The sequence below is a fragment of the Sceloporus occidentalis genome, unplaced genomic scaffold (assembly GCF_023333645.1).
Source record: "Sceloporus occidentalis isolate IW3139 unplaced genomic scaffold, rSceOcc1.0.p SCAF_41, whole genome shotgun sequence".
NCBI classification, from domain to species: domain Eukaryota; kingdom Metazoa; phylum Chordata; class Lepidosauria; order Squamata; family Phrynosomatidae; genus Sceloporus; species Sceloporus occidentalis.
In genome coordinates, this window is record NW_028317021.1 from 6,883,526 (window position 1) to 6,896,638 (window position 13,113).

The 13,113-nt window shown below is 45.4% G+C and overlaps 1 protein-coding gene across 1 annotated transcript in view; it reads left to right on the forward strand.

The window, feature by feature from the left end:
- The window catches only part of PTPN11 (protein tyrosine phosphatase non-receptor type 11), a 35,493-nt gene that overhangs the window by 5,904 nt on the left and 16,476 nt on the right, over positions 1-13,113 (forward strand). The window contains exons 2-9 of the mRNA XM_089489968.1: positions 3,238-3,360; positions 3,894-4,088; positions 4,495-4,687; positions 5,303-5,419; positions 7,487-7,600; positions 9,357-9,453; positions 10,118-10,197; positions 11,491-11,649. Of these exons, the coding sequence (XP_089346094.1) occupies positions 3,238-3,360; positions 3,894-4,088; positions 4,495-4,687; positions 5,303-5,419; positions 7,487-7,600; positions 9,357-9,453; positions 10,118-10,197; positions 11,491-11,649 (1,078 nt within the window). The remainder of the gene's footprint in view (positions 1-3,237; positions 3,361-3,893; positions 4,089-4,494; positions 4,688-5,302; positions 5,420-7,486; positions 7,601-9,356; positions 9,454-10,117; positions 10,198-11,490; positions 11,650-13,113) is intronic.

The following is a 13,113-nucleotide window of genomic DNA, read 5'->3' on the forward strand; positions in this document are numbered from 1 at the left end:
ATTGAATTTGGCTCTCAGGCTGAGGAAACTTCCGACTCTTTGTCGTAACCAGACTTTGGCCTGCTAGTTGTTTTGGACTTCAGGTCAGGTCCGAGGAGATCTGTCAGCTTGGTCAGTGCTCAGGGATTCTAGAAGCTGAAGTCCAAAACACCAGAAGATTAGCATTTGAGAACCACTGCCCTAGACCACAAATACTGGTATGGCATCTGCACCACATAGTCCAGGCTAGAGTGCATTCTTGTGTGTGAGTTGCAAGGTTTGGGGGGGGGGGGCAGCTCTGTTATTCACTGGCATTTTCACCTACCCCTCCTTTTACACGTCTTTGTTCTCCCTTGCAAAGTCTAAATCTAAGGCCTGTTACAGACAGGCCAAAATAAAGCTGCTTCGAATCACTTTGGAGGTATGGTATTTCAATGATGCATGTGTCCTAAGAGTCCAAAAGCCACACCAAAGCCATGCACCAGTTCTAAGGACTGGAGTGCAGCTTTGGTGCGGCTTTTGGACTCTTAGGACGTATGCATCATTGAAATACCATACCTCCAAAGTGACTCGAAGCAGCTTTATTTTAGCCTGTCTGTAACAGGCCTAAGGTTGAATCCAGTGTTAGGCTCAACTAGAGTAAACCTATTGAAATCAGTGGTACTTTCCAAAGTGGTGACTAGCCAACCCCATTCATTTTGTTGGGTGTCTGGTAGTTGAGACTAAGGCTGCATCCACACTGCAGAAATAATCCAATTTGACACCACTCTAACTGCCATGGCTCCATCTTGTGAAATTCTGGGATCTGCAGTTTGTTATGACACCAGAGTTCTCTAACAAAGAAGACAAAATATTTCACAAAACTACAAACTCCAGAATTCCATAGCATTGAGCCATGACAGTTAAAGCAGAGTCAAACTGGATTATTTCTGCGGTGTGGATACAGCCTAGCATGGGAGTTAGCTGTAATCTTGTTAGGGCAGAGACCTGACTCTTGACTGGTTGTTTTGTTTTTACACACTAAGCCTAAGATCCATTGATGGCTCTATATAAATACATGCATTACCAATAACATTATCTCCTTTGGCCTTTGAGGGATTTTGCGTTTTCGCCCTAGGGTGGGAAGCACAGCTTGAGCCGAAATTTCATCTTAATTGACCAGATTTCTAAAAATAAGCTGGCCCATGTTGATAGCACAGGCAGCAAATGCCGAGTGAAGAGGTGCAGCCCATGTGGAGGCCTTCCACCAGCAAGGTGCTATATTCGTCCCTGGAGAGGGTGCCTGTGGGTGGCCAGGACCAAGAGGATATATGGAGGACACTGGCACAGGAGCAAGGCATTGCTGGGCTGCAACCAGCTCTGCCAGCCCCCAACACGTAAGAAGACTCTTCCAGGGCTGAATATTCTAGAGGATTCCCCGGATCTTCCAGTGGTGCGCAGCTGGCATCTGAGAAGCATGAGGTTGGACTTGCCTTCTTAGTTTGCCTTTCTGGTGTAGCGATTAGCAGTCTGTAAAGGTTTTTCACTGGGTTCCTCCCATTACTAAAACCCATTGCATCACGAGAAGTGAGAAACACCTGTACAGTCTGCTCCTGGCCTTTTACTCTGGTTTGTAAGTAGCCACTTGCCTCTGTTGACCAAGTCTAACCTCCAGGCAAGGAAGGTGGGAATTGCAGGAGGGATGGCTTCCTTTTCTTTCTGGTTATCAGCACATGATATGTGACAGAAACAAAGGAAAGGTGGGAGTTTCATGATAGAGCTCATGCTTTGCAAGGTGAAAGATCTCTGCTTTAGTTCCCAGCCTCTTGCGGGTGCTGGCTGGGATCTTCAGAGGTGTAATCCAAGACATCAGGTTGGGGAAGTCTGGACCAAAGTTTTGTCTGTTTACAGTAGCTTCCCGCTATAATCTGGCTGGCTTCATCTTTGCTGAGTTTCTAGCAGGCAGGCAAAGTGGTGGCGTTTCATATGGAGTTTAAAATTAGTATTACAAGTGGCTTTTAAAATTGTTCTTAATCTGTTTTTTTTAAAAGAATGTTGGCTTTGCAAATTGGCTTTTAATAAATTGTTTTCCAGCATGGTTTTATCCCATGCCATATTTGTGGACTCCTAGTGGGCAAGGAAGTGATAAAAAAATGCTTCTGTAGATAAAGATAAATAGCTTTGCACAAATAGTCATCCTGGAGTAAGGATGGAAAGAATATTCATAATGATTCATTCCTAGGTTGAAAAATGGGTTTCCTGACAGTGAGGAAATTCCATCATGAAGAATAATAGACCAGCAAGAATTTTGGACAATTTTCTCCTAGTATCTGAATGTTCTAATATGTTGCCAAGGAATTATTCTGTGGAGAAAGACACAGGGTTTTGTGTGTGTGTGTGTGTGTGTGCAGAACCCCTGTTTTCTGCACACAAAGTGGGGTTCTGGCATAGAAAGCATTCTTTTCTTGTGCAGGTTTTTCTCGGCAGAATAATTCCCTTGCAGCCATTTGGAAGTTTCTCGCTTCTGATGGTTTCATCTTGGATATGGCTTTGTTATTGTTTGCTGTCAAGTCAGTGCAACTTATGGGGACCCTATCAATGAGGGACATTGAGGAGGTCTGGTTATGAAGAGCCCTGCTCAGCTTCTGAAAACTCAGGGCAGCCATGGCTTCCTCACTTGAATCAAGCAGTGTGTGATCTGTAACTGAAGGGTGTTCTCCTCCTCTTCCTACTGCTTTCCACTTTTCCCAGCATTATCCTCTTGTTCATGATGTGTCCAAAGTACAGCCATTTCAGTTTGGTCATCTTGGTTTCTAGGAAGTGGTTAGGCTTGATTTTCTGTTGGATTCACTTGTTTGTCTTTTTGGCAGTCTAAGGTATCCATAGAATGCTCCTCCAGCAACAGATTCTGTGTCATGGATGATATTGACTTTGGTATTACATTATCTGTTTTTACACTTGAGGATCTTATCTGGTTCTTTCATGGCTATCTGCTGTATGTATTCCTGCATGGCAGGGGCTGGACTAGATGGTCTTTGTGGTCTTTTCTGGCTCTGTGATGGTATGATTCTATACCTTTCAAGCCTTAGCCTTCTTCTGATTTCCTGACCACAGTCTCATTTTGTTTAATGACTGATCCAAGGTATGAAAAAACGTCCAACTATTTTTGTGTGGTAATTTTTGTTGCCTTCTTAATATTCAGTTGTATGTACAACAACACACACACACACCCCGCCTCAGCCCTGTGGCTTTTTGCAAGTTCCCTGTCCTCTTTTCCAGGTGGTTTCACCCCAACATCACCGGCGTGGAGGCAGAGAACCTGCTCTTGACACGAGGCGTGGATGGCAGCTTCCTGGCCCGGCCCAGCAAAAGTAACCCAGGGGACTTCACCCTGTCAGTCCGGTAAGTTGGTTGGGTAGGCAGAGAAGTTTGTATGCAGGACTCCAGAGAAGCTCTCTCCCTCCTGGCAGCTGTTAAAGGTGCTGCTATTTCTTTCTGATTTGCACCCATCCCTTCCTGGCTCCTGGCTTCAGAGACCTAGAGAGCCATTGTTGCCAGACATTGTAGACCAGATGGGACAAGTGTTGGGGGGAGGGTGCTTTGGAGGGCTGCCCACCATGTCCTTCTATTTGTTTTTGTTTTTTAGTCCCAAATGACTCCCAAGAACCCTTGGGGTAATGGGGACACATTTCAGGCCCAAATGAGCCTCCCTTTGTACATAATCTCGAATTTAATTGCAATAGCTGTCTGGGTCTCTGAAAGTCAAGCAATTTTGAGGAAGGGTGCCATCAATGGCCCACAGGCCACACTTTCTTCATCCCCGACATAGTAGTGGGTTAATAGACCAGTGTTCTGACCCACTGGAAGGTAGATTCAAACAGTCAATTACCTGTGATCAGCTTTCTTTTTCTTTTTCTCCTATGTATCATGCCCAGGCGGAATGGGGCAGTCACTCACATCAAGATCCAGAATACAGGGGACTACTATGATCTCTATGGTGGGGAGAAGTTTGCTACCTTGGCTGAGTTGGTCCAGTATTACATGGAACATCATGGGCAGCTCAAGGAGAAGAATGGAGACGTGATCGAGCTCAAGTATCCACTCAACTGTGCTGACCCCACGTCAGAAAGGTAGGAAAGGGGTGGCTTGTTTGGGGCTGTTTGGCTTAGGACAGTGGTACTCAAACTTTTCCCTCTTGGAGACGTTTGAAGTTGAATTGATAAATAGTGCAGAGAGTGAGCAAATGAAGCCAAAGGAAAAGAAAGTTGAATTATTCAGGAAAAGAAAATTGAGTTATTAATGTAAGATATAAAGTACAGCCCCCTTTCTTCATCCTCCTCATGCCCTGCTTCTAAGCAGACAAAAGCAACTCCTTCCTCTGAAGCAAGACTTCAGCTTCTCACCTGTGTGTGTGTGTTTGTATATATATTAAAGTATCCAGCTTAGAAATTTCGAGGATGCCACTCTGACCATAATTGCTAAATGCAAGTGATGGCAGCAAGGAGTGACTTGTCTTGTTTTGCTCTCTTTCCAAAGGTGGTTTCATGGTCATCTGTCTGGAAAAGAAGCAGAGAAGCTGTTAACGGAAAAAGGGAAACATGGGAGCTTCCTGGTCCGTGAGAGTCAGAGCCATCCTGGAGACTTTGTCCTTTCTGTCCGGACGGGGGATGATAAAGGGGAGAGCAATGATGGGAAATCCAAAGTGACGCATGTCATGATCCGATGCCAGGTAAAGGAATGGTTGGCTCAGAGAACAGAGGGTCTTTCTGATGTCTGCTATGCAAGTGGGTGGGTTCTTGTATGCTCAGAGTACACGAAAATAGATTTCGCCTAAACATTAGGAAAATCTTCTGAAGATAAGAGCTGTTTGACAATAGAAGATGCTGTTGTGTTGGATTGTGGTGGAGTCTCCTCCTTTGGAGGTTTTTACACAGAGGCTGGATAATCACATGGTCACATATGATTTGAAAGGGACAAAAAAGACCATTGAAAAGTCAATAAAAGGGAACCAAGTGGCAGATTTGTTTGTGTCTGTTTGATCTTTATTCATGTCTGGAAGATAAGAGGATAGGATTTTTTTATTTTTGCCATCAGAGCAATAATCCAAAGATGCCTCATAAAGAATTATGTTAATGAAGAACTCAGGCAACAGTTTCTAAGGACAATGGTTGTAATTGTACGCAGATTTACACAGACTAAACAGGTTTCTCTACACCATCCTAAGTTACTTTTTGAGTTTTGTTCACTGGGTTACCTCCCTAGAATAAATGCATATGATCAAATACAGGCTTATTTTTGCATTGTGTAGCTAACCAGCATCTTTCTTTGCTCCCGTTCCCTAAAGGATATGAAGTACGATGTTGGTGGAGGGGAGAAATTTGACTCCTTGACCGACCTGGTAGAACATTACAAGAAGAACCCCATGGTGGAGACTCTGGGCACGGTTCTTCAGCTGAAGCAGGTGAGAGGAAAGCCTTCCCAATATGCTTGTTTATCTGAGAGGATATGCAGATCCGGTCCTCTGAAAATGGTGGTAACAGGGGTGGCCCTTTTGGGGTTCCTGAGAAGACCATGCCCCTGTTCTCTATGCAACCATCACTTAGAGAGTTCCTAGCTTCTCCCTATGTCTAAAAGGCATAAATCTCTTTCTAGTGACTGGGGTTAAGCCAGAGCTAAGTTAAAATCCCATTAAAGAAGTTGTCATATTAAAACGCTGTTAAACAATTGTTAAATTGTTAAACAATTGTTTAACAGCGTTTTAATATAACAACTTCTTTAATGGGATTTTAACTTAGCTTTGGCTTAACCACAGTTAGAAATATAGCACAGACAGAAATAAGTCAGAAATACAGCTCATCATCAACCCAATGTAAAAATGACACCCTGCAACCCATTAATCTTTGGCATCTCAAAGGAGCTTGATTCTGTTGTTGCGCTGATTCCAACTTATGGCAACTCTTTTCTTGACAAGATTGATTCAGAAGGGGTTTGCCTTTGAGGCGGAGAGATTATGACTTGCCCAGGATCACCCAGTGCATTTCCATGGCCAAGTGGGGATTCGAACTCTGGTCTCCAGAGTTGTTGCCCAACCACTACACCCCACTGGTTCAGGAGCTTGACTTAACTGTTCCTTCATTCAGCCTTCAGTTGTCCAGACATGTTGACCTCTTCCGACTCCTGCCATCTCCAGACAGTTACTGGAACTGTGGACTTCTTCCAGTATAGAGCAAGTGCAATTCGCATGGCTAACAGTAGATGTAAGCTAGGAAGGCTTATAGCAAAAACTCAGATAGCGAAAGCTCGGTTCTCATCTAGGCTGTTCCATAGAATATTCATTCCCATTATTGGAGCAACAACTTTTAATATTTAGGGCCCATAGGCTTGAAATGGGTTAGACAAATGTTTTGGCAATCTGTTTGACCCACAGACTATTTCCAATCTGCAAATCTCTTTTGCTCTTCAACACTTCATTCAGTCTCATGGGGCTCAGATACCAGTCAGTATTGATAAAATTTACATTGTATTTCTCTGGCAGAGAAGCTGCAGGAAGGAGAAACTCTTAATTAAGGCATAAATCTTATTCCAGACCTCCTCAGACAATTATTACTGCCCCTAAATCTTTTCCTCATAAATACAGATTGGGAATTTAAGATTTAGTAATATTGACCAAACCATTCTCTCAGTTGCTGAGCTGCCTCATCTCCCAAGGGAATACATTTCTTGGTCTAAATTGAAATCCAAATACTTGCAAGACTTAACTGCCTCCCCCTCACCCAGTGCTGAAGCCACAGAGGGGTTTCTTCCTGAGATTTTATTCTCATTTTTTTCACATGTGATATGAGAAATATCTCGGCTCCACACTGTTTGAAGGACCATATCTCCCTACGTGAGCCAGTTCAAGAACTATGAACTTCAGGGGAGGCCCTTCCCAGGAGTGGTCATTTCCACACCTTGGGCTCAGTGGATTCCAGCAGTGTGCATTGCATGAAAACATTCTTTCTTCAATCTGTCCTCCTGATCCAGTGAGGTGAAGGAAGTAAAATCCGAGCATCAGGAGGGAAGGAGGAGATCTCTCACTCTCCTTTCCTTCTCACCTTGTGTCACTTCGTAATTCTCAGCCCCATTTTGTGTGTCATTTTGGGAGAAGGTCAGGATGTAAATTAGGTAGATAATTAGGTAAATAAAATCACATCCTTTTTTCTTTAAGCTTAAACATTCCTACAGTCTTTAGCTTTCCTAAGAAGGGAAGGGGCTACACTCCCAATTTACAAAAGAAATTTTATGTAAGGACAGAAATGGTCCACTAGTAGTTGTGGAGAGAGATATGAGGAGAGCACAGAGCTGGTGTGGGGAATCCTGGGAGCTGGAATCCAAAAAAGGAACATTTCTGAGCTCTAGGTATAGAGCCCCAGCATGGGTTGCAGAAGGCATCCAGTTTGAGTCCTCCCTCAGGGTTTCATGAGCCTACCAAGCCCTCTGATTCAGATGGACTTGGGATAAACATAATTCTCTTTCTACCTCCTTCCAGCCCCTCAACACCACACGCATCAATGCAGCAGAGATTGAAAGCCGTGTTCGGGAGCTGAGCAAGCTGGCTGAGACCACGGACAAAGTGAAGCAGGGCTTTTGGGAAGAATTTGAGGTAATTTGCAGGTGCTCTGATTTATTGTGCTCTTATTCATAGTGGAAGTGGTTGGGCCAGCAATGAGTTCTCTCTCTCTCTCTCTCTCTCTCTCTCCTATATTCAACATACTCTTTCAGCATTCTAGAGGCTTAACATATTCTTTGGCAAAAGCTCACTAAAGCTTGCACCAAATAAAACTTGCCTATGACCCTTGATTTTGTTTGGTTGTTTTTCTTTTTCTAAAAAAGAACAACACCACTATCTTCAAAAACATGGTTAAAACTCACAGAGTGATTAAACTGTCAAAGCAAATTAAAACCAATTACAAAAATAAACCGTAAGAAACACAACAGCAAAACAAAAAGGACATAGAAAATCCAGGCTATTGTACAAGGTCTGTCCCACCTAAAACAAATCAGTCCTCAAAGGCCTGTTGAAAGAGAAAGGTATTCACCTATTTTGAGAAAGAGAGCAAGGTTTTGCACGTGGAACTATTGTGCATACCGCTCAGAGTGTCCTGAGTAGGATGCAAATGCTTCTTGCTATCACTTAATATGACAGCCATGGGTATTGGCCGCTAGTATGCTTTGGTTGCGCTATATTGCTATTCAGCACAGGCATTGCGCAGTGGAAGTGTAAAGAATTCTGCTGGTGGATATTTATGCTATGTTGAAGCGAGGTGGGAAGTTGACTGCCACCTGACCCCCATTGACTAGGCTTCATGGATGAGGAGGAGGATCTGAACTCAAGTTGCCCCGGGTGTCACTGAATTGCCAGGCTCGAGAACATAAGATCCCAAGCATGGTGCATGAGGAAGAATTATAGGGCATTTCTAGTTAGGGCAGCATGTGGGCACCTGAAGGGGGTGCTGAGTCTCCATGTGCACATGCATAGATGCTGAATTCCACAGATTAATTTGAACTGGTCCCTGACCATTGATGACTGGGGATCTTGAAGGTCTCTGATCCTTATGGGTGCCATCAGTTTAACCCGACTTGATGGCAAATGACAGATATAAGGCACTGCCTAGATGTCTCACTCAGAGTTTGGAAAATCCCCCCGTTTTTGACCACCAATCCCAGAAGTCAGCATCTAGTTTGACATGTTGTACGTCCAGAAAAAGGAACTTTTCCAGAATCTGGCCTGCCTGCTGGCAACCACTGTTCTTTTTGACATCCTGTAATAAGTCTTTAATGCATTCAGAATAGTGGCCATTAGTTACTATTGAAAGGCTTAGGCGGGGGAGAGGGTATACAGCCTCAGGTGGGGTAGGCAACCTGGGGGCCTCTCCAGATAGTTTTGGACAACACCTCCCACCACCATGGCTAGTGGTTGGCAAGTTCCCTTGCTCTTCCATCCTGAAAGAGTGGCTGCCTAATAGGGAAGGCTTTTGGGTGTGTACTCCAACAGCACCACTAGAGGGAACTGTGACATTGCTCGATCCGCTTGTTTCCCTGGATTTAAGGTCTGTTTGCAAAACGTTAGCATGGCTGTAAATTCCTTTCCAGCCTCTTTTGGTAGTCCTTGCCCTCCGCAGAGGTCTATAAAAGTCTGGTGTGTCTATTTCTGTCTTTGGCGTTCTGCTGCTGCTTGTAAAGAGCGATTTTGCTGCCTTGAGAGCTCCAGGGTAGCAGCTTTGATGCACTGCATACTATCCTCTTTGGGTTGATGGGGAACGGATGCTGAGAAAACGGGGGGGGGGGGGGATGGAGTGGGCAGGAAAATGGGAAGAAGGTTTCCAGCTTGACTGATGCACCCTTTGCTTTCCCTTTAGACTCTCCAGCAGCAAGAATGCAAACTTCTCTACAGTCGGAAAGAGGGGCAGCGCCAGGAGAATAAGAACAAGAACCGTTACAAAAATATTTTGCCCTGTGAGTACTGTGTAATCTTCGTTGCCGCCTTTTAACACAGGCTTCCCAATCTGGAGCTCCCCAGCTGTGTGAGGTGGACTCTCCCATCATCCCCAATCTGCATCTGGATGGAGGATGATGGGGATTGTCACCCAACACAGCTGGAGGGCACCAGAGATTGGGAAAAAGTTGTTCTGCTAGCTGAGGTTTTGCTGGCAAGTAAGATTCATCCCGTAGACCTCCTGTCTCTTCTTTCTTTCACTGGGAAAAACACTCCCTTGCATTGTTAACATAATCTCCAATGTCTTGGCTACCAGGGGAAACTTTTTGCCTGAGGACCCAGAGAGCTTTGTAGTCAGTGGGAATTGACCAGGAGTTAGAAACCCAGGCCAGGATGCAATAGGTTCAGTAACCCACAGGCAGCTTATTAGTGAGGGGTGGGGGGAGAAATGAGCTGCCTGTTTCACAAGCAGCCTCTCCCCCCCCCCATCCTGCTAGCTTGTAAATGTGAGATTAGTAGCCCCAAAGACAAAGAACCAACTGCTGTGAGGCTTCTTTGCCTGGATGCAGTTCTGGCTTGCCCCAGGCGACCAGCTGAGTGACTGCTGAGAAAGCTGATGGAGCAATTGCTGGTTGTGTCAGTATTAATAAGGCGTGCCTTGTTTCTCCCTGCTCCTTCTGCCAGTTGACCATACCAGAGTTGTCCTTCATGATGGTGATCCAAACGAGCCTGTTTCCGACTACATAAATGCCAATATTATCATGGTAAGAGCACTTGGAGTTCTGAGAATTTCTTCTGCGAATCAGTAATATTTAGAGTAGAAGTCGGCAAAATCAGTGGTCTGATTTGGTGACCCTCCTTTGGGTTCCCTAGTCTGATTCTGTTTTTGCCCCTAAATGCCTTCCCCCTATGCTCTCTAGAAGCAATTTGGGCCAATGTCGGGGCAAAAAATATGTTGTTTTTCATGGTTTTTTTGGGCTGTGAGGCCATATTCTAGAAGGGTTTATTCCTGACATTTCGCCAGTAGCTGTGGCTTGCAGCTTCAGAGAAAGATGGTGGCGAAATGTCAGGAATAAACTCTAGAACATGGCCTCGTAGCCTGAAACACCCCCCCCCCCAATAACTATGGATGCTGGCTGTGAAAGCCTTCGACTTCACAAAAAATATGTTGGTTTGTTTTGTTTTACAGGGGGTAGATGCAGCCCTCCAAGGTCTCCTTGGAACTAATGTGGCTCCTTAGTTTCTGATGGTTGCTCTCTCTCTCTCTGTTTAGTCACACTTTGCAATCTGCAGGGATCTTTCCTTTTTGAAGGGTCCGCTGTCCAGTTCCATTTTTGTTCAGTTGTGGGTGTTCGTGGTAATCTCAAAAAATAGCAAGCTGCCAGCCCTAGAGGCCTCTAGATGCAGAATTTTGGGGTAGGTGGGATTTCTTTTGGGAATGAGGGCATTGGTGGAACTGTGTGTTGCATATATACCCTTGAGGGGGGAGGCTACATGGAGCCTGTGGGCTGCTTCACAGAATCCTTCCACTTGAGTCCCAAGGAGCTCTTGTTATGTTATGTTTTGGAGCCATATTGCAGCTGCTCCTCCGCTGGCAATTTTTTGGGCCAAGCAAGGTGGTGAAAGAGGAGTTGCAGAGCTGTTGGAGTCGTCCAACATGCAGTGCTTTGCAGATTGCTTTCTTTTTGTCCAAGAAGGTTGTCCCAGTTGCTGGTCCCTAAGGTGGTCTGGAGGGCACCCACCCCTATTCTCTAAGGTCTGTCATATTGCAGGGCTCCCAGAAGCCCTACTGGAGAGGACCAAATGCCTTTCTAGTCCAGTGTCATCATCCCCACAATGCACTGGGTGCCATAGGATAACCTGGGAGCAGTATGTGAACACAGCACACACTACTCAGTTCCGATGCAGAACTACCAAAGATCATGTCCCAACCAAGGCCTTGGATAATGCCAGCCTCGGAAGTGCCATCTCAGTGAAGGCCCTTTTCCAAGGTCTGCCTGCACTCACCCACCCTCCTTAAAGTAAGCTTGCCTGGCAGTTGTCTTTTCTGCTTGCAGCCGGAATTTGAAACCAAGTGCAATAACAGCAAGCCCAAGAAAAGTTACATCGCCACCCAAGGCTGCCTCCAGAACACTGTGAATGACTTCTGGCGGATGGTGTTTCAGGAGAACTCTCGGGTGATAGTCATGACGACAAAAGAAGTCGAGAGAGGAAAGGTAAAATGGGGAAGCAGGTTAACTAGCTCTCAATGTATCTTCTTTTTAAAATGAACAACCTGTAGCCGTTGTTACCTGTTGCTGTTAGTTCATGTGGGGCTGTCGCTAAAACGGAAACCACTCAATCCAGCACATGTACTAGCAGATGCCAAAGAACTGAGCTCTTACCAGGGGAAGCAAAGTTTCTAGTCCTCCGCCCTTTTCTCTTTGCTAGCCTCTGGCTCCTTCTCCTGGGAAGTCAGATAGACATCTCAATTTGTCAGCTTTTGGGTCTCGTCTTTCACAATTCAATGTAAGCAGTTCTGTTCTGCCTGAGCGCCACTGCTCACTCGACCTGATCAAGCAGAGAGGCTCTTGTGGAATGGCTCTGTGTTTGCAGGGACGCGTTCCAGGTGAGCAGTTTGGACTTTGGAGGAAAGGCACGTTCAGGGGCAGCCTGGTGGAACTAGGAGCAATGAGGGGCAGCTAGGAGGAGGAGAAAAGCGGATCAAGGAATGAAGGAAACCACGGCTCTGGAGAGACACCAGCAGAGATGGAAATGGAAAGCATATGCCCAAAAGTGGTGGTGGTGGTGGAGATTGGTGCGAAACTAGCACTTTGGCACCCCAAAAAAAAAAAAAAAAGATTTTCTAAACAGTATTTTGTGCATGAAAATCATGTTTTAGTGTGCAAAACACATTTTGAGGGTGAAAAACAGTTTCAATCACCTCAAGCCCCCATCCTTTTTTGGTGCAAAAATAATGCTTATTTGCATGAAATCCACTTAATTTATGCCCCTAAACCATGTGCCCCCACATTTTTGGAGGGAGTGTTTGGAGTATCCTGCGGAGGGGGTGGGGTAATAGAGCTAAACAGTTATGTATGTGATGGTTTTCTGCACTTTGGGGTTTTTCCAGGGTGAAACATGTCCCCCCAAAGCAGTTTGAATGTTGTTGATTTCATGGGGCTCTGGGGCTGCAAAAGTGGAGTCGGGGCCTCATGTTGTCCTTAGGCCAAACTGTCCCCACCCGTGTTCTTTTGTCTCTTTCTTTCAACTTGTTTTATGACTTTGTTAACTACTTCAGCATTGCCACCCACCATGAGATTTTGTTGCCTCTCCTGCCAGTGTGCACTCTCTTCCAGATCAGTGCTTCCTTTTTGAAAAATCCAGCTGCAGGCAGCCTTGGGATGAAGGGAGTCCCTGCACCAATCTCCTCCTCCCTGTCCAGCCTAGCCACAGAGTGCCATGTGTTTGCATATGGCACATTCTTTTCTGTCTCCCATCTTCCTCCCTCCTCTGTGCCTCCCGTGTTGCTCTTTCCCAGCGTGTTTTTACCCTCCGCTGCTCTCTTCTGGAAAAGGCCCCTGTTGCAACTGTGGAGTGGTTGCGCATCTCGGAAAAACACAAGCGACGTTGGGGGGGGGGTTCAGTTATCTGGGGAAGAAACGCAGATTATTGGGCTTCAAAGCTTTCTGGCAAACAGC